Source organism: Vicia villosa, unplaced genomic scaffold (genome assembly GCF_029867415.1).
Source record: "Vicia villosa cultivar HV-30 ecotype Madison, WI unplaced genomic scaffold, Vvil1.0 ctg.003183F_1_1, whole genome shotgun sequence".
Lineage (NCBI taxonomy): Eukaryota > Viridiplantae > Streptophyta > Magnoliopsida > Fabales > Fabaceae > Vicia > Vicia villosa.
The window spans coordinates 31013-55222 of NW_026706132.1; the positions used below are offsets into that span (position 1 = coordinate 31013).

The following is a 24210-nucleotide window of genomic DNA, read 5'->3' on the forward strand; positions in this document are numbered from 1 at the left end:
GTGCTGCTATTCTGAAGTTTGCTGTTACTGTTGTTTGCCCGATGTGCTAGTGTGTACTACAAAAAACGCGCCAGTTTGCGGGGGGTTATGTTAAGGGGGTTTTAGAAATTCCCTACAAATTACAATGAAAAGTGAAATTATTTATTTTCCAGGTGTATTATCAGGGCGGTTTTAAACCCCCGTAATACGCGAGGCCTTTGTAAAACCCCTAAGGTTAGGTTAGATAGAGATAATTGAGGAAAATATATATTTTTTTACTAAAGGGTGTAAATAAACTCATGGAGAGTCTCATTATGTCTCACATTCTTCTCTCTCATCTAGCGTTCGCTTCCTTTCACCGTAGAAACCCTCACAGCTGATTAGGTTTTCTTCAATCTACAGATGCCACAAAATCCACCGAGAACAACGAATCCATTTTCATAGTTTCCTCAATACAAGCTTTCACCTGAACTGAACGGATTGTTGATTGGAGTGTCTCGGAATTCATCTTCTTCCTCTCTCGTTGCAGTAATAAAGTTCTCTAACCTTTATACTTCATTTTCCTTCTACTTTTTTACGTTCTTCATATTCCGTATTAATTTCTTTCTTGCTTTAAAAAATCCGAACTTAGATTGTTGGGAACAGAAACGCCGTGTCGGAGACCTTACAGCTGCGATGGTCATCTTTAGTTTCATGGGTAAGTCTTCTTCTTCCTTAAATTGCTCAGTTATTTTTAAAGATTTGAAAAGTCCCAAATTTCTATTGAAACCCTAATTTTCTTTTCTTTCAAATCCAATTTTGGCCTTTGATTGTATTATTTTATGGGTTAGTATTTCGATTTATTTTGTCCTTTATTCTGATTTTGAGTAGGAAATCATGAATCCTAAAATTTTAATTGAAGTTTATGTCCCTACTAAAAATGGAATTTTTATAAGAAGTTTCTCACTCTCTTCCAAAAGTTGAAGGATAACAATCTTTACATTGAGATTGAATGGTTTGGTAAAGGCAGAACAACATTAATGCATGACAAACAGGTATGAAACACAACTATGAGGAAATAGTTTGAATGAGAAATTGAAAAGAAAAAGTAACAGGATTGCAGTGTATAATCTATGTAACTAAAAGGGATCGGATTCATTGGTAATCTGTTTAACTTAGAGAATTGTCATAGGAACTTGATGTAGTGGTTATGGGGCAGTAGCAGACAATAGTGGAAAGTTCTTCTATTTATGTTACTATTTTTTTAAACGACTTTTGGATGTTGTGCGAATGTTTGTTAGGTACATGAAGGTGTTGTGGAAGACGTGACTTATCATTTGAGGCATGAGGTTCTGTTCTAGCAACTGGTGTGTTGTTCTGTTCCAGCTTTTTTTCAATAAAAATGCTGAATTTCTTCCAAGCATTACGAGGTAATTTCATTGACTTTGAAGTGACAATATCAATAGAAGCTTACTCTTGATTTTGATTCTATATAATTAGGTGTCACTATTCAAATTGAGGATGGAAAATGTTTGAATCCCAGAACATATGGAAAAATATGGATTTTGATAGAGAAGGTAAACTAATAAATATATTTGATTTACTTTTTTTCCCAAATAGTCTTTCATTACTGCAATTTTAGAATGGAAAGTTTACCACTACAATGTTTGATTGCTATGATTTATTTAATCAATATTGAAGCATGTTAGTTAAACAATACCTCCATTAAAGTTGACATTGGCCCCTTTTGTGTGTCAGAAAGTATATATGACATGATGCTAGAAAAAAGAAGCTATCAATTCTAATTAAAACACTATCAATGTTACATTGGTTTGTTGTCTTTAGTGTTTTTTTATAAATTATATATAGAGTTTGAAATTGACATGTTCTTTAATATTTATACTTTCTTGATTCATTTTTTAATTTGTCACAGGAATCAATATAGTTACCTCGAACAATTTCTAGCTTAGCCAATCTCTTCATCAAATAGGAGGTACACCATACAACACATTATTATGTTTATTTGTAATGGATTCAACTAGCAATTTTCTAATTTTCAATATATAACCTATAGTTCATTATAAACACCCTCTTGAGCTAAAGATAGATAAAGTACCATTTGATAATTGGAGTGTGTTCCTAGAGAAGATAGGGAGGATTCTTTGCTACAAGTGGTCTCTTCAGTGGTTGACTAGCTAGTTAGAGTTGAATTAGAAATTGGGCAATTTGTATTTTCATTGTTTTAGTATATTTGACTAGTTTTGCTTAAGTTGTGGACTATTCGTTAGAGATAATTTTGTATTTAATCTTTTTTACTGGTTTTATTATCTTAAATATTGGACTATTCGTTAAAAGTTATTAAAATAAAAGTTTGATTGTTATGATTTTTTTTTGCATATCTTAAATATTTTGCGGGGGTTTCTAACCTCCCTTACGCAACCTCCTCAGTTTATTAACCAAAATACCAGCGGTCCCTTAAAATCCCCGCAGATAAATTGTGGGAATCCAATATGCGGGAGTTTTTAAAACTCCCACAAAACATTTTGCGGAGGTCAAAAACCCCCGCAAATTGATAAAATAACCTCCGCAATTCAGACGCATTTTTTGGTGTTGATTGGAAAAGATTGAAATAAAAGAATAGTTGTATAACATGCATAATTATTAAGTTGTTAATACATTTGCTCACATGTTTTCTTTAGAAATAAATGTTGATTTTAAGAAAATGCGGGATTTGATGAGTCTATAAGTGTAACAAATTTTGGATTTAACTATTAAGGAATCGGTTAATATAAAAGTTTATATGAAGTAAGTAGTGAGAAAGTTAAGTGTTGATATTTTATGCACTACTATTTTATGCACCGTGATGTATTATTACGCGGTGTAATTGTTATCACTATTTGTCTTAAGTAAATTCTTAATTTGGTTTTTTTGGTAGTTATTTTTTAAATAGGATTAGAGTGATATGTATTATTTATTTATTTATCTATTTGTTTTATTTTTTGAACTGTTTGGACTTAAGACATGTTGAAGTTCTATTGTGCATTGTTAAAAAAAATATTTTATCGACCTTCTTGTTAATAATTAAATTTTTTGTAAATTATGTGGTAAATACAATTGTAAAATTAAAAAAAATAAATAAAAATTGGCGGACCGGCCCGCCAACTCGTTAGTAAACGGGGCGGACATGACTTTTGAGCTCGGACATCTAAGTAGGCCCGCCCAGCCCTACCTCGCTTTTGGACGGGCTTAAATGGGGCGGGCCTAAACGGAACGGGCCGCCCGCTTTGCCACCCCTACCTATGCTATAAGTATAGACAAATTAGTGATGGACCATATAAATTGGTATTTAACTTTTTCAAATTCCTAAATCAACCATCTGTAATACGGTGAACTGACTTTTTATCGATCGAAATGTCGCGGTTAAGCAAGAGTCGCCACCGACTTTTATTTTATCCAAACAAATTCAGAAAGGCTAAAAGAAACAGAAAAAAACCTTTTAAAGAAATCTAAGTTTGGGGGTAATTTATGCAAAGGGAAGGTGTAAGGCACCCTTTACATCCATGGTTTTCCATGGGCTCTTAATTGCTTTGCTTGCTCGCTTTCAGAAAATGTAGATGAAAGAGGAAAAAAAAATGGACTTTAGCTCGTAAATGAGCGTAGCCAGTTTTTTGAATAATTTTGAGAAAGAATATAGAAAATAGAGCATGGCAAGGCAATTAAAGGCAATTACCTTAAACTCAGATGATAGGTCTCTTTTTAGCCTTTCAGAATGAAAGGGTCAGTCCTTGCCATAAGAGGGCAGGAAGCCTTTCGTTTGGAGGTAGAAGGGTCATCGAATTATCATTCGCTCAAAGACTGACCCATGCCATAGAGAGGCAGGTAGTCTAAGGGGAAGGATCAGAATAGCCTTTCGTAGGCAACCAGAAGATACCTCAGCCTTTTCCGTAGGCAACTTCCGAGGGTCGAGGTCATGTTAGTGTACCGAAGGCAGCATCATTAGGGACCATGACCTTTAATCGAGGCAACATGGCTGAGGTATCCTCGTATTCGAGGGACTGGCTATTCTGCAAAAAATACAAGGCAACAAGGCAACAAGGCAACAGTGTGCGTGTGTGCACCAACCACGTGATCATATTCGAATATATTATCTTGTAAAATTAGTGATTCTATGTTCAGTTCAAAGGTTGCACTCCCTAGGATTACTAACCACACATTTAAATAATATAATCAAAACAGATATGGGGGAGGGAAATTGTAACCAGCGGATCCCTTAATAGGGTTTGACATAAGTAATAATAATTAAAGCACAAAATATTAAGGTTAGGGTTTAGGGTTACCGACTATGCGAAGCTTTGGCATTTGGCAAACCCTGCAAGGCGGGAAAAATGGCAAACAAAAAGTAGGGTGAGTGCATTATCGGTTCGGAGACATCAGGTGTGGTTAACCCTAATCAAAAATATAAAAATACAGAGAAAAAGTGTGAAAGAAACTTAGCTTCGATTGATGAAGGTCGATAGTCGGGGGTTGCTTGAAGCATTGACTCTAACCATCTGAGAATTGACAGAAGAAGTAATAGGAAGCAGTGAGTGTATGGTTAATTCAATGGCAATCAAATTTAATCCTAATTTGATAAAAAAACAAAAATAAAATAGAATGATTATTTAAAACAAATATGAAATAGGACTTAGCTTTTGATTTGATCTGGCTGGCAGTCAGAGGTAGCTTCGAGATTAACCCTGAAGAAGGCAAAAAGAAAGAAGGAAAAATTCTCAGTGTAGGAAGGATCCTTGTAAACCCTGATTAGGGTGCAAGTTAACTATAGTTAATAGAATAAATAAAAGTCCAAATTAGTTAATTATTGGTTTTCAACCTAATTAATTAATTTGGTGAAAATAAAATTTCGATTTTCTAATCCTGAGAAGTATTTTGATTAATTAATAAAAATATTTATAACTAATTAGACAAATTAAATGATTTAAATCAATTAAAAATAAAATGAACATTTTTTATTTTAATACTTTTTGTATATATAAAAAAAAAAGAATTTAAGAATAATTCTTGTTAAGATAAAATATAATTAAAAGGATAAATAAATAAAAAAAACAACATGTTATATAAAAAAGAAAAGAAAGTTGGAAAGCTTAGCTAGAATCTAGTGTGGTGAGTCCTGAAGGCGCATGATATAGGTACACACTCCTGGAACGTTTGATCTGGCACTGGCTTGATCTAATGGTTGACAGGATGAGAGTGTACTGTGAGCGTTCATTGGCCATGTGCACATGATCTGCAATCTTGTTAGAAGAAGAAAATAAATAAAACTTTTTGCAAGAAGCCAGACTCGAACCCTGGTCCTTGCACATAGACATGTACTTCGTGGGCGTGCGCGTGCGCTCTCCACTACGCCATTGCTTGATTGCTGTTAACAACACAAACTCAAAACATAATAAACAAAGTTTTCACGAATCATAAATTCAAACAGAATTTTGCGCGCCCAGCCATCGTCTTCCTCATGAAGACCCATTCGTTTTGCTACGAACCAGCAGGGAATTGGCTACGAATTTCGTTGTAGCTATAACCTGTGAACACGTAGATCACTGAATACGAACAATAAATCCTGATTAAATGTCCGATTCGAACCGAAATCTTCTTATGAACATGATGGAGCCATCGGTTTGAATTGATTTCGCCTCAAACTAAAATCCCTAATTTAAAATCCACAAACCCTAACAATGGTGCTTTACGGTTTATGCACTCAAACCTCAAATAAATTGTCCAGAAACGTTCAAGGCATAATGATAAACAAGTATATATGATCAAAACATGATGAGAAGGTATGAATCGTTGTAAACGAAATCATGAAAATTTGGATGCAAACCGTGAATTTTGGGGCCGGTGCTGGACGTCTTGATCAACGGGAGCGATGTGGTTCGATTCAGAGAGCCACCAGGAAGCGTTTTGAATGCGTGAGAGAGCTTGAATTGGCCTCAAAATCTGTTTGCCATAGCACTTGGATTCACGATTTTTTTTGAGCTCTCCTTTGGTTCTTGCTGCGGCCAAAAATCCTCCCAAGGGTCTGGAATGGTTGTCCTCTTATAGGAGAAGAATTTAGGTTTATAAAACTAGGAAAAATCTTGGTGATTTGCTTGATAGAAATTTGATTGAACTTTGCATTCAAACTTTCTAAACTTGCTCCAATTTCAATCTTTTTTTTCCCTAATCTCACTTAGCACGATTTTGTTATGGAATAATGCATATCTTGGTGATTGATTATGGTTAAAAAATAGATTAAATCAAATCTTCTATATTTTCCTTCCAAATATTTGATTAAATTGACTTTTTAATGAATAAAAAATCCTATAAAATCAAATAATAAAGAATAATTCGTGGAATTTAGATATGAGGCCTTGGATATTATAAGGAACAAGCTTGGGCCAAGAAAAATTGGGTCCCTTTGCAAGAAAATCCAATTTGAAGCCTTTTGTTTCACATTTTCCCTCTCAAATTTGTCCAACTTTGACAAGGCCTATCTCTCCAATTTTTGAGGTATGAAAATGTTCTAGGACTTTTTAGAAACCTTAGAGAGTCCTCTAACCAGTGTCTTTGGTCTCATATCAAAATTATTTTCCATTCTCATTATATGTTTTTTTTTAAAAAAAGTGTCTTCTTGTTGACTTTTGAAAAGGACCTATAATGTTTTAGTCCATATCTCTCAAATGAAGCATTTTTAGACTTGGCATGTGAGACACAATTTTGTAGAGAATCAAATTTCCTTCAAAATGAACAAAATGAGCTTTGGATGAAAAATTTCTGATGTTCCATGTAGGAGTTATGGCTGGTCAAAGTTCAGTTGACTTTTCCTATACAAAACCCTAATTTAGAAACTTTTTGATTTGTTGATTTTTAATCTCTCCTTGATGAACCATGATCAATTCTTGATCAAATGGTGAATTATACTTCAATATGAGAATCTTGACAAAAAATCAGGAGTTTTGATTGTGGTTTGACCATTGTTCGACTTTTAGATCAACTAGTCGATTATTGATCGTTTGGGCCATTGACTGAGCTATCCTTTGAATCAGGGCTTGAAATTTGGCATAGAGGTTCTTTGAATCATATGAGAGGTTATGAGGTCCACTTGGGTTGTCAGAACTTGATTTTTCTCTCTAAAGAAATCGAAACCCTAGTTTTAGAGCCTTGAGTAGAAGAATGTGTCTAGGAGCTTTGTGTATTGATTTGTATTTGTATAAGAGAAATAGTGTGGGCAAATTTTGGGGTATGACACCATCCAATTCATAACACGTGGCAAGGGCTAAAAAAATAAGAACAAATACTAAATGAAGCTATTATGCGGAAACAAAATAGGATAAAGACAAATATATCACTTTTGCATCACCGTCATTTTTCCTATCTCATTTTTTACAGACTTGGATCCTCTCCAGTGGCTGAATGGTTCTGCTCCATCCCAACCACTCATTTTAATTTAATATGAAAAATTATAAATAGTAATCAATACATAGATGGCTAAGATTTAGAGCAGTAGGAAAAACATGAGAAAGAAGCAGGAGAGGATCCGTTTTGTTTTTTACCAACATCTTCCTCTCTTAAATTATTTTTTAATCCTTAAATCAATTCATAATTTATATATTCAACACAAAGCAAAATCATGGAAGCAAAATATAAAAAGAAAAAGGAAATTATCTAATATAAAAAGCCCAAAGTTTGATATTTTGAAAAAGCAAAGAAAATTAGTGAAAATAATAAAAGAAAAAAATAAATTATGGGATAGTGGGATTCAAACCCGTGACGTGATCCATAATTTAAAAGCTTTATTCTTTACCAATTGTGCTATGTTATTGATTTAAAATAAAAAATCCAATTGAAAGTATATAAGGGTGAACAAACATTTGTTATTTTTAAATATATAAAAAATTTAAAAGTAAACTATTATATTTAAAAATAAACTTGAAAACGAGTATTTATAAAATTCAAGATGTCAGTGTGAATAAACCAAAGAAGTTATAAAACCCAAGTTTTGAAATGATTTTGAATTTATGAAAATAAAGCGGGCAAATTTGGGGTATGACAAGCATAAGCAAATGTCATATGGTACTATATTGTCAAAAGAAACTCTGAATGGCTCGACCACACTATTTCCCCTTTACGGATCAAATGCGGTTGCATGCAGCCAGCCTTAATCATAGGTAGGCGCAACTTTTCACCCAATGATGCTAGGGAAGTGGGAGATGATCTATCCCTAAAAATGGTTCAGATAAAATATTAATAACACGTGTAAAAAATGAATTATGAAAATATTAGTAACATGAAATTACCGTAAGCATCGTGCAGCTCCGTGTATTTTGCTTTGTCTTCCAAAGATAACTCTTGCCCAACTTATAGTACATGTAGACTAAACAGACGGTCCCCCTATTTACTCGTGAATTGAGGTCAATTTGACGAAGTACTTAAGATAGACCATGTCGACATAGGTTGGAATTTTATCCACAAACATGGACGTGCCAACCAAGAACAAAAGGTAGACTAAACAGACGGTCCCCCTATTTACTCGTGAATTGAAGTCAATTTGACGAAGTACTTAAGGTAGACCATGTCGACATAGGTTGGAATTTTATCCACAAACATGGACGTGCCAACCAAGAACAAAAGGTAACACCTCAATGTGGAATGTCGGTGGTACTCAACTTGCATATCATCACCTACAACATCTAAGGCCTACTGCAGAAGTTTTTTTATAAAGTTTTTCCAAAAAAAACTAAACCTAGCATGATCACCTATAGTGTCTTGTGCCTCATATGTAGCCTTATCAGGGTCAACCCCCAAAACGGTGACCATCATATCGACAACTTTCTCTTGCCTGATCCTCCCGTGGTTTAGTAATCCCCCTCTGATGGGAAGATGCAGGAGGCACGAGAATTCATCCAAGGTGATGGTTATCTCGCCTACAGGTAGGTGGATAGATGATGTTTATGAATGTCACCTCTCAACAAAAGTTGTATGTATGTCGTGGTTTATGTTCATGCAAGCAGAAAAACATAAACTGACAAGACCAAAATAATAGATAACATCAATGAACCAAGTAGCTGTGGGTTGTTCCAACTCCATAATCTGCTTGTCGTGGTTAATCAATTTCAAACAATGACGCTCTTGCAAAAAGAAAATATAACCATCAATATGGATCTAAGTAGTTGACAACACACACATGCATATATATATATATATATATATATATTGCAAAAGGAAAAAATATACCTCACCTTGCCAGACATGCATAGCAATATGGTCTGCATAAAGATGAAGTAAAGAGGTTTCTAGTTGGCCTCACGAGTAATTCTCTAATGGGGCATCGACATAGGCAGCAACTTTCTCTTGAGCCTCAGCGGCTTCAGGACTTCAGGCTCGGCTGCATCATATGCATGGGAAAGTCGGATACGAGAACAAAACGAGTGGGAATCTTGGGGTTACAAAGTAGATGCACCATCAAATGAGTTATCAGCAACTCATGGCCTCGTGGTCCTTGCTGCGGCCCTCTCATGTCGTACTGATGCGGGTTAGGACCCGCGGCCGAGCCTAATTCAAACAGTGTTTGTTTTCAGCCATTGCTACTGCATTAGAAATACAGATAAATATAAACAACAAGTCTAGAAATGTTCACAAATTCCACAAAATCAACCAATTTTTTGTTTGAGTCCAATCCGAAGATGTATCTCCGAAAATAATGCACATCAAATCCGGAGATGCATCTTCGGACAAACCAACAATAATCTCCCATGGCAGAAACACCATTTCTACCATACCATTCCCAAAAAACCTCAACGCATGTTCTTCTAGTCTACCAATTTCGTTTACACTACTATCTAATGTATCTAAAACAACTACTGTCGCTTAAACAACTAACTACAAATCAAAACATAAATTAAATAATTTTTTTTAAAACTTACCAAGTTAAATTGATGAGAAGTAGAAGATTAAATTTTAGAGATGGTGGAAAGGAGGAGAAAGAGCTCCAATGGTATAACCTTGAATGAATGGATGATAAACTTGAATATTGTAGAGCTCAAATGATTTGTTTTTAGAATTTTTTAGAAAATGAAAAAGGAGGAATAACGAAGGGTCTGACGCAGGATATGAAAGAAAAATATGCAGAGATACAACTCCGGACCACTCGCAACTGTTTGAATAAATAATATTTACGGAGATACATCTTTAGACACACTTTTTACGCATATAGAGATGCATCTCCGAATTAAATTTTAACATAATAGAGGTGTCTCTTCAATTTGGTTTAAAAAATAGCTAAAATAGGGGTGTCTAGAGATATATCTTGGGACACGAGAGACATGAGTTCGGGTAATATGATTTTTTCAAACTGCAAGCATGATTATTATATAGTTAAGTGCATAAAGTGTTGAATACACTTTAATGTTATGTTAAGTGGATTTTTATTAATAAGTTAGCGGGAAAACAAAAAGTCTCTTGTAGTTGAAAGACCAAGAGATACTGGCCTATTAATAGTATCAATTTGTTTTAATTTCCTAGTATAGCAAAAGTCTTTGGGTCTATATAAAGACCAAGGTTGTATTCTCATTTTGAACAAGAAAGGAAAAAATGCAGTTTTAAAGTAAGATCTCTACCAGTGGAAGTATAGTGAAAAAGTGTCCAAAATATTATAATTGCAGTAGTCAATTTTTACAAATTGGCATCAGAGCTAATGGCAAATATGATGAGTCAAATGCCGCTACCACAATTAACGAAGGCAAATTACGAAAACTGGAGTATCCAAATGAAAGCTCTTATTGGATCTCTTGATTCGCGGGAGACGGTCGAAACTGGTTTCACAGAACCATATAATACCACGGGGTATACGGCGGCTCAAACCAAGGCGTTGAAAGAGACACGTTCGAAGGATAAGGCGGCGCTATACATATTATTTCGAGCTGTTGATGAATCAGGCTTTGAAAAGATTGCAAGTGCAACAACTTTAAAACAAGCATGGGATACGTTAGAAAAAGTACACAAAGGAGTTGACCGAGTCAAACAAGTTCGTCTTCAAACTCTTCGAGGAGAATTAGAGAGAATGAAGATGAAGGAGTCGGAAACTGTATCAGGATACATCACGCGATTGCAAATAGTGGTGAATAAACTTAATCGAAATGGAGAAACGATGACTGATGCTCGTATTGTCGAAAAAATTCGGTGATCTTTAACTGATAACTTTGAGAATGTTGTATGCACGATAGAAGAGTCGAAGGACCTTGCAACGCCTATAGTCGAATAGCTAGCTGGTTCTCTCGAGGCACACGAACAACATAAGATCAAAAAGAAGGAGGAGACAAACGACGAAGGAGTTCAGACCAAGGAGTCCACCAAAGACGAAAAAGTACTATTTTCTCAAAACTTTCGAGGAAGAGGACGTGGTCGTGGAGGTCGTGACAATGGTGGAAGTGGTCGAGGCAGCAACTTCGAGAGAGGACAGTCAAGCCATCAAAATTGGCGTGGCAGGTGACATGGTCAAAGAGGTGGTATGTCGAACTACTCCAACATTGAATGTTACAAGTGTAACAAACGTGGTCATGATGCGGAGGATTGCAACTCTTACAGATGCTACAACTATGGTAAAATGGGACACCTTGCAAAAGATTGTCGACTAGAAACAAAGGTAGAAGAAATAACCAATCTAGCTTTGGAAGCTGAAGCGAATGAAGACTTTCTGCAGATGACTCAAAAAGAAGTAGATGCGAATAATGATAATTTGTGGTACCTTGACTCAGGGGAAAGCAACTATATGTGTAGTCACAAACTCCTGTTTAAAGAAATGCAAAAGATTGAAGATGGTCATGTGTCTTTCGGAGATACATTGAAATTTAAGGTCGAAGGCAAAGGTACAATTTATTACTTGCAGAAGGATGACTTGGCTGGCTCAATCCAAGATTTGTACTATGTACTAGATCTCAAGACAAATAATTTGAGTTTAGGGTAACTAACAGAAAACGTTTATTCGATATTCATGAAAGATCGGATATTACACTTGAAGGACAAGTTAGGGCATCTGATTACTCAAGTCGAAAAGGGGAGAATTCGAATGTACAAACTGAACTTGAGAAGCGTTCGAGGAAAATGTTTGCAAGTCAATGTCGAAGATAAAGCATCATTGTGGCATCTACATTTTGGTCATCTACATCATGCTGGTTTAAGAAGGTTAGCGAAGAGGAACATGGTGCACAGGCTACCGGACATGGATTATGAAGGAAAGTTTTGTAAAAAGTGTGTGCTTAGAAAACAAACAAGAACCTCATTTCAAAAGAAGGCAGAATATCAAGCTAAACATATTCTCGAACTGATTCATACCGACATATGTGGGTCAATCACTCCGGAATCTTTCAGTGGTAAAAGGTATTTCATTTCCTTTATCGATGATTTCTCACGAAAGACCTGGGTTTATTTCTTGAAAGAAAAATCTGAAGCATTCGAGGTGTTAAAAAATTTCAAAGTGATGGTGGAGAAAGCAACTCACAGACACATTAAAGCAGTTCGATCTGACAGAGGTGGTGAGTAAACTTTGACAACCTTTATGAAGTATTGTGAAGAGCAGGGCATAAAGAAATTTCTAACTGCACCATATTCATCTCAACAAAACGGTGTGGCTGAAAGAAAGAATCGAACAGTTATCGACATGGTTCGATCAATGCTTAAGAGCAAGAACATGTCGAAGGAATTCTGGGCAGAAGTTGTACAATGTGCCATTTATGTTCAGAATCGATGTTCACATTCGAAGTTAGAAGAGCAAACACCATAAGAAGTATGGAGCGGACAGAAGCCAACATTTCTCATCTCAAATTATTTGGTAGTGTGGCTTATGTACACATACCAGATCAACGAAGAACAAAGCTTGAAGACAAAAGTCAGAAGTACATATTCATTCGATACGATGAGAAGACAAAAGGGTACAGGTTGGTTGATCGTATAAGCAAGAAGGTGATAGTGAGTAGAGACGTTCGAGTAAATGAAATGAGCAAGTGGGAATGGAAAAATTCGATAGAAGTTATCGTCGAAGTTGGAGAAACATCAGTCACTGTACATAAAAGCACTTCAGTTGACCTTGAAGATTATGACAATGAAGATGAACCTCTACAACCCAGAATGCAAAGTCTGCAAGATTTGTATGATACAATAGAAGAAGTGCATCTTGTATGTCTTTTGGAAGATACTAAAAACATTAGCCTTGAAGAGACGCTGCGAGACGAAAAAAATAGAAAACTGACATGAACGAAGAAATTAAGGCCATCGAACGCAACAACACGTGGGAACTAGAAGAATTACCAAAAGGAAGTAAACCCATTGGTGTGAAGTGGGTATTCAAGAAAAATATGAATGCTCAAGGAGAAATAGAACGGTATAAAGCGCGGCTTGTTGCGAAGGGATACAAACAAAAAGCTGGAATTGATTATGACAAAGTATTTGCTCATGTTGCAAGAATGGAGACAATTCGATTACTCATCTCACAAGCTGCTCAATTCAAATGGCCGATATTTCAAATGGATGTCAAGACAGCGTTTCTAAATGGTGTGCTCGAAGAAAAAGTTTACATCAAACAACCACCCGGATACATGAAAGTCGGAAAAGAAGAAAAGTGCTAAAGTTAAAGAAGGCACTTTATGGGTTGAAGCAAGCACCGCGAGCATGGAATACACGCATCGACACATACTTCAAAGAAAATAGTTTCAAGAAATGTCCCTACGAACATGCTCTGTATGTAAAGAAGAATAGAGGTAATTTGTTACTCGTTGCTCTCTATGTCAATGATCTAATTTTCTTGAGTAACAATGGTCAGATAATAGAAGAATTCAAGGGCACAATGACACGTGAATTCGAGATGACATATATAGGTCTGATGAGATTCTTTCTTGGTCTGGAGGTTCGACAAGAAGAAACTGGAATTTTCATTTCACGGGAGAAATATGCAAAAGAAATCTTGAAAAAATATAAGATGGAAAATTGTAATCCAATTTCGACGCCAATGGAACCAGGTGCAAATTTGTCAAAATTTGATGGAGGAGAACGCGTCGAAGCAAGCAAATATCGAAGTTTGGTAGGAAGTCTTCGATATCTCACATGTACAAGGCCAGATCTTTCGCTTAGTGTCGGAATTGTAAATCGTTTCATGGAGGAACTAGGCTATACACATTGGAAGACATTGAAAAGAATCCTTCGATACATCCAAGGAACTGTGTCACTTAGAATGTTCTACTCAAGAACAGAAGATTACCAGTTGATTGGTTATTCCGACAACAATTGGTGCGGAGATATAGACGATCGAAAAAGCACCTTAGGATATGTGTTCTATATGGGAAATACCGCTTTTACATGGATTTTAAAGAAACAGCCGATTGTAACACTCTTGACATGTGAAGCTGAATACATAACATCATCTTGGTGCGTTTGTCATGTAATATGGCTTAGAAGATTGTTGAGCAAAATGGAGCTAAAACAGGAAGGTGCAACAATAATACAAGTGGACAACAAATCAACAACTGAGTTAACAAATAATCCAGTTAATCATGAAAGAAGCAAACACATCGACGTTCGCTTCCACTTCATTCGAGAACATGTGAAGGAAGGAAGTGTCGAATGAGGCATGTAGCAAGCAAGGATCAAGCAACAAATATTTTCACAAAACCATTATCGAAAGAAATTTTCAACAGAGGCAAAAAAATTGATAGGCATGATGGATAGAAGAAACATTTAAGTTTACAAGGGAGTTTTGTTGAATAAACTTTAATGTTATGTTAAGTGGGTTTTTATTAATAAGTTAGAGGAAAAACAAAGAGTCTGTTGTAGTTGAAAGACCAAGAGATAGTGGCCAATTAATAGTATCCATTTGTTTTAATTTCTTAGTATTGCAGAAGTCTTTGGGTCTATATAAAGACCAAACTTGTATTCTCATTTTGAACAAGAAAGGAAAAAAAATGCAATTTTAAAATAAAATTTTAACCAGTCGAAATATAGTGAAAAAATATCCAAAATATTATAATTGCAGTAGTCAATTTTTGCATAAAGCGTATTCATTGCCATCCTTAAGTGACAAACAAGTAACTTAGAGAAATTTTAGCATATTCAATTTTGTATCATTCGTGGATGGGTTTTGCAAAGTGTACATTTTTTTCAACAAAGAGATAAATTTGATAGTGTATATGTCTTCCATCTTATTAGATAGATAGTTGACGTCTTTGTCACATGAATCATATTTCATTATTAATCATTATGTATTGTATATATCATGGTCCATACTCCATAGTTACTTCGTGACTCGTTCCAGCAATCACCTCAACAAGAACTATGAAGATGAAATTAACACTATTCTTTCTCCTCACATTCTCTTGGATCTCTGCAGAATGTATTCATCCTCACCCACTTGATCCTCTAACCCGTTCCGAACTCAACCTCGTTCGAACAATAATCCACAAATCATACCAAACATCAACCAAACCCAACAACATCACTTTTCATTACATAGGATTAGACGAACCCGACAAATCAGTTATCCAATCATGGCTATCCTCGAACACCAAAACCAAACCTCTTCCACCACCACCTCGTCGAGCCTTCGTCATAGCCAGGTTCCAAAACCAATCCCTCGAAATCACAGTAGATTTCCCATCTCGTTCCATTATCTCAACCAAACCCTACAAAGGACACGGCTACCCTATGCTCACCTTCAATGAACAAACCATTGCCTCGCAGTTACCATTCTCATACGAACCTTTTCACCATTCGCTAAACAAAAGAGGTCTCAACATATCTCATGTTCTATGTGCTGCTTTCACAGTAGGTTGGTTTGGAGAGGAGATGACCAAAAGGACGGTGAGAGTGAAGTGTTATTACAAGAATGGTTCTGCAAATTTGTATGTGAGACCATTGGAGGGTGTGTCAGCTGTGGTTGATCTTGATGAAATGAAAATTGTTGGTTACTCTGATAGACATGTGATTCCAGTGCCGAAAGGTGAAGGTACGGAGTATCGAGCTTCGAAGATGAAGCCACCGTTTGGTCCAAAGCTTAAAGGCATAGCTGTCAGTCAACAACATGGACCTGGTTTCAATATCCAAGGTCACTCCGTGAGGTAACATTCTGATTGAGCAACCAATAAAAAGAGAGAGAATTTAAATTTATTTAAAATTTAATTTCGTTTTTAATTGCCAACATGGAGGGTGGTTGTGATAATGGAGGAGAGAGAAAATTTTAATTTTATTATTTAATTAATAAAAATATGTGATTGGTTGTGTGTAAATCCAGGTGGTGTAGCTGTGTCCATCTAAGTATTTTCCCATTCTGATTAAATTCTGATTAAAGTAAGACTGATAGCTAGGTGTGTGTACAATTACTTTATATAAAAATATATTTTACCGGTGACAAATAGATAGTATCTATTCGTAATCGTATATAAGTATCTATAAAAAAAATTATGCTTAAATAAATAATACTGCTACTTTATTTTACTTCATCCTATAAATAAGTACTTTTTTATTAATTTAAATTTGTTTTGTAATTATTTATCTCTATTTAAAAAAAAAAATTAATTCTAGAATTATAATTACAACTTTAAAATATATTAAAATATTTTTTTAAATAACTTCGGAGCTTCCAATTTTAAGTTTTTGCTACCGCTTAAATCTTAATCGTTACCATTGCAATTTATTTAGTTTTTTCGTCTTAATTTCAATTCATTTGTTTATTTGCGGCTCTTTAAAATTCAAAAACAATGATCTTCATAACGTTATTTAATAATTTTTCTTTGACTAGTTGGGCCAATTGGGTCTTCCATTTGGGATTTGACATTCAAGCTGGTCCAATAATTTCTCTAGCATCAATTTATGATTTGGAAAAGCGGAAATATCGTCAAGTACTATACAAAGGATTCATATCAGAGGTGTTTGTGCCATACCAAGACCCAACTGAGGAATGGTACTACACAACATACTTTGATTGTGGAGAATATGGTTTTGGACAATCTATGTCTTCATTACAACCTTTTACTGATTGTCCTGCCAATGCTGTGTTCATAGACGCATACTATTCTAGTTCAGATGGTACTCCTGTTAAGATATCTAATGCTTTCTGCATTTTTGAAAAGTATGCTGGTGATATCATGTGGCGTCACACCGAAATTGCACTCCCAAATGAAGTGGTGAATGAGATTTCTTTGTTTTTAAAAAATTTACTTTCAATTTATTTTTTGGATTTCAGTTGGTGTATAAATATTTGTGTTTGTGGCAGATAACTGAGGTCAGATCAGATGTGAGCCTAATAGTGAGAGCTGTTTCAACTGTGGGAAATTATGATTATGTTATTGATTGGGAGTTTAAGCCAAGTGGTAGCATCAAACTTGGGGTATGGATTTCTACACAAAAATGTTTTATACACGCTTTATTCATCTGATCTATATATAGAGCAGACAGATTAATTAATCAATGAATTTGAAAAGAGAATATTTTTGTTTATTATAGTGACGAGAGTAGTATCGAAACTAACTATATGTTATATTTTTTAATAGGTTGGACTTACAGGGATATTAGGGATTAAGGCAGGGACATACACCAACACAGATGAAGTCAAAGAAGACATCTATGGCACATTGCTAGCTGATAATACCATTGGTGTCCACCATGACCATTTCCTTACTTATTATCTTGACCTGGATATTGATGGTGAAGTCAACTCCTTTGTCAAGTCAAATTTAGAGACAGTAAGAGTGAAAGACCACAAAACACCAAGGAAAAGTTATTGGACAGTTGTAAAGGAAACAGCTAAAAGAGAAAGTGATGCAAGAGTTAACATTGGTTTGAAGCCTTCTGAGTTATTAGTGGTGAATCCTAATAAGAAAACAAAAGTAGGAAATACAATTGGGTACCGTTTGATTCCAGGATCAGTTGCGCATCCACTTTTGATAAGTGATGATTATCCGCAAATTAGAGGTGCATTTACCAATTATAATGTGTGGGTGACACCATTCAACAAAAGTGAGAAATGGGTTGGAGGATTATACGTTGATCATAGCAGAGGTGATGATACTTTAGCTGTTTGGAGTCTCAGGTTAGTAAATTATACTAAACCATGCAAAAATATAATACAATTTAAATATGTAATATGCATAAAAGAGATGTGTGAGAAATTGTTTATGTTTTGACATCATGAATTGGATGTGTAGGGATAGAGAGATTGAGAACAAAGACATAGTATTATGGTACACAATGGGATTTCATCATGTTCCTTCACAAGAAGATTTTCCAGTTATGCCAACGTTGAGTGGTGGATTTGAGCTTAGACCAACCAATTTCTTTGAGAGCAATCCAGTCCTTAAAACAAAATCACCAAAGTCTATGCACTGTCCTAACTGCACTTCTCAATATTACTTTGGTTAGGACTTGATTGTAGCCACTCATTTTAATGATGTGGATTTACAGTTTCTCAATGCTATATAATCATTTAGTTAAGGAAATGAATGTTCATAATTTTCTTGATTTGAATAATGATGTAACTTATATCAACATTTTGAAAACTTTTTCAACAAGTCACTAGAAACACTCGTATTAGTACTATTCTGATGTGTCAAGTCTTTATTGTTTTATCTACGTAGTGCATTAGAGTATTCATGCTTATATGGATGTAACACAAATCAATCAAATCCAAAACACAATAAAATGCTTATATATAGCGATTTTAGTGTTTTGACATGTTTAATATGTGGATTATATATTTGATGATGGTGTTGAAAATGTCTCCAAATTGAATTTGGATTTTAAATATTGAAATTAATTGAAAAAGGGTTTGACTTCCGAGAAAAGTAAATGAATGAAATAAAATGACAATTGAATTTAAAGAGTTGTAAAATAAATATATGGTGGAATGTAAATAACATGAAAATATAAATGACTTGAAAAAATTAAGGCACATAAAATAAAATAAAAAGACAATGTTAATTAGGGATGGCAATGGGTCGGGTCGGGTGCGAGTTTCACACTATCCAAACCCGCACTCGAAATTGGCACCCGAACCCGAACCCAAACCCAAATATTGTTCGGGTGGCAAAACAACACCCACGCCCACACCCGCTGGGTTTCGGGTTTTTTCACCCAAACCCAAACCCGTAACAAAATACACAAAATACATTTTTCCTACAACTTTCCACAATATATATATATATATATATATATATATATATATATATATATATATATATATATATATATATATACACATATATAAGCGGGTGTGATTTCGGGTTTCAGGTGCGGGTTTCACACTACCCAAACCCGAACCCGAAATATCGGGTGGCACCCGAACCCGAACCCAAACCCAGTCAACTCGGGTTCAGGTGCGGGTGGGCCCCGTGGGTTTGGGTCTGCTTGCCATCCCTAATGTTAATAAGAGATAATTTATTGAAAAATATAAAGGAAAAAAATATAAAAAGTGTTCTTTAGAGCGTTAGAAGCAATCAAATCAAAGGGAAGAATCAAGGACCTATGTCTTTAAGGACAAGTGCCCCAGGATCGAAGGATCTAGAAATCTGTAACCTTAGAAGGCGGTTATAAAAAGAAATGGAGACCTTAGTCTCATGTACACTTTTTCTAACCCTAAAATACTTTTCACTTTCATTGGCCAATAGATTTTGCATCATCAAAATATTGACTACTGTTGCTGAAGTGTGTTACTCTGACTTGTGCTTATGCTACTGATGTTTGCTCTGAGTGCGGTATGCTTATGATTCTTAATTGTGTTATGTTTTGAAGACTTAACCATGCACGTATTGTAAGTTTTGCAAGAGTTGATTTTGTCAAAATTTGTCAAAGGGAGAAATTGTTGTTCTATATGATTGGCTACATTATGTAAAACAACCTGGAGTATACAAGATATTTTGGTGAAGAAGGGACACATGTGGGATACGATGTTCCAGCATATGTGCAACATCAAACCCTTGTTAGCAGGCCAATGTTGTTGTAGTTTGGAGCGAAAATTTTGATTGTGTTTCAATCAGATTTGTTGCTATCTTTTAGCAAAGCATTTTTGTAATTTGTTTGGTAGTTTGGTTGAAGATCAAATCAAATATTGGAGTGGCTTTTGTGGAACAAATAAAAAAGCAGAATCCAACTAAATATTCTAAAAATGTGGACGAGATCACAACTGATATCCAAAGGAGAAAAGTCCATAATTGCATTCCTATTTAAGAAGACTCTACCTCACGTTTGAGTGTGTGTGTGTGATAGGAATGAAGATCTTTGTGCTAGGGTTTATTTGAGTCTTTTAATTGTGTTTCTTGTATACCCCGCAAGCACATATATTCAGATCATAAGGCATAGTTGTTGGTTTGTTTAGTTGAGTTGTAATTCAACAGTTATCATTTTGATTATTATTGTTGATCACTAGGGTTAGTGATTAAGAGAAAATGAGAGGGGGTCTCATATTTAGGGGGAGTTAGAAATAGAAATACTTGAGATATAATTAAGAAGAGGGGCATTTAACAAGGATTTTGTTCATATAAGACACTTTGTACTAATTCTATTGAAGGTGAATATCCTTTCTTGGGTTGGAAGCCCCCAAGACGTAGGAGAGGGTGCACCGATCTGAGTTACCAATTCACCTGTGTTCTTTATTGTTTTTACTTTGAACCATTGTTATTGTAATATTTTGTTAAAACTAGTTTAATGAATTAGACAAGTTATCTCTAACATATGGTCCAACATTTGTCCCTTGAGAAATAGAATTTCAATGATTACCATTGTAATCTTCTCAAAAACCATCCTACAACAAACACTATATCCCACGATCCCACCTTCCCTCTCTCCTCAGTTCTAACCTACTACAATTTCTCCCCCACTTATAAAACTTTTTGCCTCTCCATTTCCTCATCAACCAAACCCAAAAATTACAACCAAACCTGAAGTCAGATTGCCGGAATCATGACATGCAAGTTGAATTAGATATCCTAGATTCCACCAATAGTTGGTCTATTGTTTATTTACCGCCTAAAAACTTATAGATTTCAAATGGATATACATAATTAAATATAATACAGATGGCTTTATAGAGCGCTACAAAGCGCACTTCTTCGCAAAAAGATACACTCAAGTTAAAGGTATATATTACTTTTACACTTTTTTCCGGTTGTAAAGCTCATCATGGTAAGATCTCTTCTTGCTTTTGCTTCAATTAAAGGTTGGTTTTTAGAATAATTAGACATTATATGTTGATGATATTGTCTTGGCTGGAAATTATTTCTCTATAATTTCATTTGTAAAATCTTTTCTTCATGACTGTTTAAAAATTAAGGATTTAAGGAATCTTAGATTTTTTTTCTTGGCATTGAAGTTTTACGTTCTTTCAAAGGTATTTTAATTAATCAAAGAAAATACACTTTGGAACTTTTAGAAGATTTTGGACAGCTTTCTACCAAGCCTTCTAAAACACCCTATGATCCTTGCCTTAAGCTTGACTGTACCAATTCTCCCCTCTTTGAGGATGAAACTCAATACAAACAATCTCAATGGAAGACTCTTATATTTAACCACCACTAGACCCGACATAGATTTTGTTGTTCAACATCTTAGCCAACATGTTTCTAAACCTAAAATTGTTCATGTGTATGTCAAGAACCAGTAGTGGCACTATCGTCGTGTGAAGTAGAGTACATAGCTGCTTCCCTTTGTGCATGTCAAGCAACATGGATGGTGAATCTGGTCGAAGAGATTACAGCAGAAGATCATGGAGCAATTACCATTAAGATCGACAACATGCCAGCTATCAATCTAGCGAAGAACCCGATAACACATGGTCGAAGCAAGCACATCTAAATGGGGTTCCATTATCTTCAAGAGTAGGTAGCTAAAGGGAATATGAATCTGGAAGACTGCAAAACTGAGAATCAGATTGCAGATATCATGACAAAAGGAGTACATGTCGAAATATTCAGAAGACTGAGAGTTATGATGAATGTAGATAGCTTAGACACAAAAAATTAAATATTTGGAAGACTGTTAAATTGTAATTCCTTGGGTCGAAGCAGGAAGTTGCTTGACACAAGGTATGTCGAAAAGCTTAGTCTGTCGAGTTGTATGTAGTTGCCAAAGTGTTGTAAGCAGGTTGCTACACGCAGATTTTGACTTGGATCTAAAACAGTTATTGAGTTTTTTTTTTGGGCTTTGACTTAGAGAACAAGCTAACCTAAAACTATAAATAGAGGAAGTAATATTTTGTAACAAGTTGAGTATTCACAAAATTTGTAGTTGCAAGTAAATACGAGTCTTTCTACAGTTTGTGGGAAGAGAGAAATTCTGCAGAAAATCACCATCTTCCTTTTATTTTCGTAAATCCTAATTCTTTGCTTTCCAATTTTTCTTTCTTATTTTTTTCATTGTTATTGTGTAACGACAAAAAATTATTCAAGTGTTTGAGTTTAATTCCATCATGACTCAAATTGTAGATTTTTTGGAAACCTTTTTACAAACCTGCCCTAGCTCTGACACACATTTTTTCAAATTTGGCCTACTCAATCTTCATCATAGTCCAGCTTGTGTGTCTTACATTACATAATTTATAGTTTTTATTTTATTCTTTCCGAATATATCAGGTTGTTATGATATAGCTAACTATTCTCCTATTATCTAGGATAGATGGACTATTTTGATATTGAAATGTATATAAGGATCATGATATTGACCATAATAAATAATATATTTTTTTATTATGGTCAATATCATAATATTGACCATATTTTTTTTATTATGGTTAATATTATGATATTGACCATAATAAATAATATTTTTTTTTCTCTTTTTCTATGATGTTAATTCCACATCAATACTCTTTCTTGAATCCTTCTTGGGTGCAGTGGTTGTGCACGTTTGTTGATACGTTCTTGGGTGTAGTGTGTGTTGATCAACAAAGAACTGAGTAGAGCAAAGAGTTCTATTTGATTTGAGGTAGTAGGGATAAACTAGTTTTCATGAAGAAATCAAATTAATGTTATTTCATTATTTAACGTTGACAAGTAGAAGACATTCTCCATTATTTAACATTGACAAGTAGAAGATTACATTGTCAGAGTTTGAAAAGTAAATTTTCCTATATTACAATGTAGATTGGAAAATTAGTTGTTTTTTTAAAAATGATATTTTTTAAAATAATGAGAAATTTTTAATATTTTTTTGAAAAAAAAGAGTTTGTTTAAAATGATAAAATAATATTTATCATTAATTGCATTTTTAATTTTTGAAATATTATCACAACAAAAATTATATTTGAACAATTCGTATAAACCTCTCAACTACCTCTAAAACATTCCTCCAATATAAATTTTGAGTTCCTCGAATTAAAGATTTTTGGTGTTACGAAGCCTCTAAAACCTTCCCAACTAAAATCTTGCTATTGTTTTTCCTAAATCCTTTCTATTTTTTTAAAGTCCTCCCACTGTTCCTCTCCAAATTCTAAAAAAAAAAAAAAACTAAGGGTGAGAAGTTGGAACGACAATGATATTGTGGAAAATCAACTATAACAATATCCTTTAGGCCTTTATGCTAGATGATATCCAAATGCACTGCTAAAATATATTTGACATGTGAGGGGGTTAGGTGTTAAATTGATTATCTCGGAACTATAACAGACTCCTCTAGGCCTCCATGTGAGATTATATCTAAATGCACATCAACTAATTAGTATATTTGACATGTGTTGGTGTTAGGTATTAAAGTGAACATCTAGGAAGATTGGTCTCAAAACAGACTAGTTTTTCAAGGCTCGTCCCAAAAACCAATTCCTCATATAGATGCACCACCATATCAGACAGCTTCTACAACTTCTGCAATTTTTAACATCAACATGTCCCCGAGTTCATATGGAGTAGTGAATAAGAGAGGGTTCAGGATTAAAGGGGTTGGTTGTTTGAACACCATTGCAAGAAAGTGCATGACCACTACGCATGCAAAGTTGATTCTTCTTTGACTTGAGTTGTAAGGAAGCACCACACACATGAAGTGAGCAATGTGTTCCTGACTCATATGAATTAATTAATTTTTTTATGTTTCCTTATTCTCCATTGAGAAAACGACTTTTCTTTCTCAAACCTTGGAGGAAACTTAAAGGACTAAAAGAAAGAAAAGAAGAAGCAAACTAAAGATATCATGATGAAGGTAGAAAATGAGTGAAGAAAAACAAGAGCGTGATCACCAATTTATACACTACTAAAGATC

General features: G+C 34.7%; 1 protein-coding gene and 1 long non-coding RNA gene across 5 annotated transcripts; both read left to right on the top strand.

Moving 5' to 3' along the window:
- The first annotated feature begins 274 nt into the window (after positions 1 to 274).
- On the top strand, positions 275 to 2285 carry LOC131640513 (uncharacterized). 4 transcript variants are annotated; one of them, XR_009295269.1, is made up of 5 exons: positions 275 to 507; positions 611 to 676; positions 1260 to 1388; positions 1459 to 1535; positions 1892 to 2285. It is a non-coding gene; the product is annotated as an uncharacterized LOC131640513 (long non-coding RNA). The 4 variants fall into 4 exon arrangements; XR_009295267.1 differs by having other exon boundaries at positions 275 to 1388; XR_009295268.1 differs by having other exon boundaries at positions 611 to 1535.
- Positions 2286 to 15095: 12810 nt separating this feature from the next.
- On the top strand, positions 15096 to 18674 carry LOC131640514 (amine oxidase [copper-containing] alpha 2, peroxisomal-like). Its single transcript, XM_058910914.1, has 5 exons — positions 15096 to 16091; positions 16772 to 17156; positions 17246 to 17359; positions 17523 to 18061; positions 18177 to 18674. The coding sequence occupies exons 1-5, from the start codon at positions 15310 to 15312 to the stop codon at positions 18388 to 18390; spliced, it is 2034 nt and encodes a 677-aa protein (XP_058766897.1). The 5' UTR covers positions 15096 to 15309; the 3' UTR covers positions 18391 to 18674.
- The last annotated feature ends 5536 nt before the right edge of the window (positions 18675 to 24210 follow it).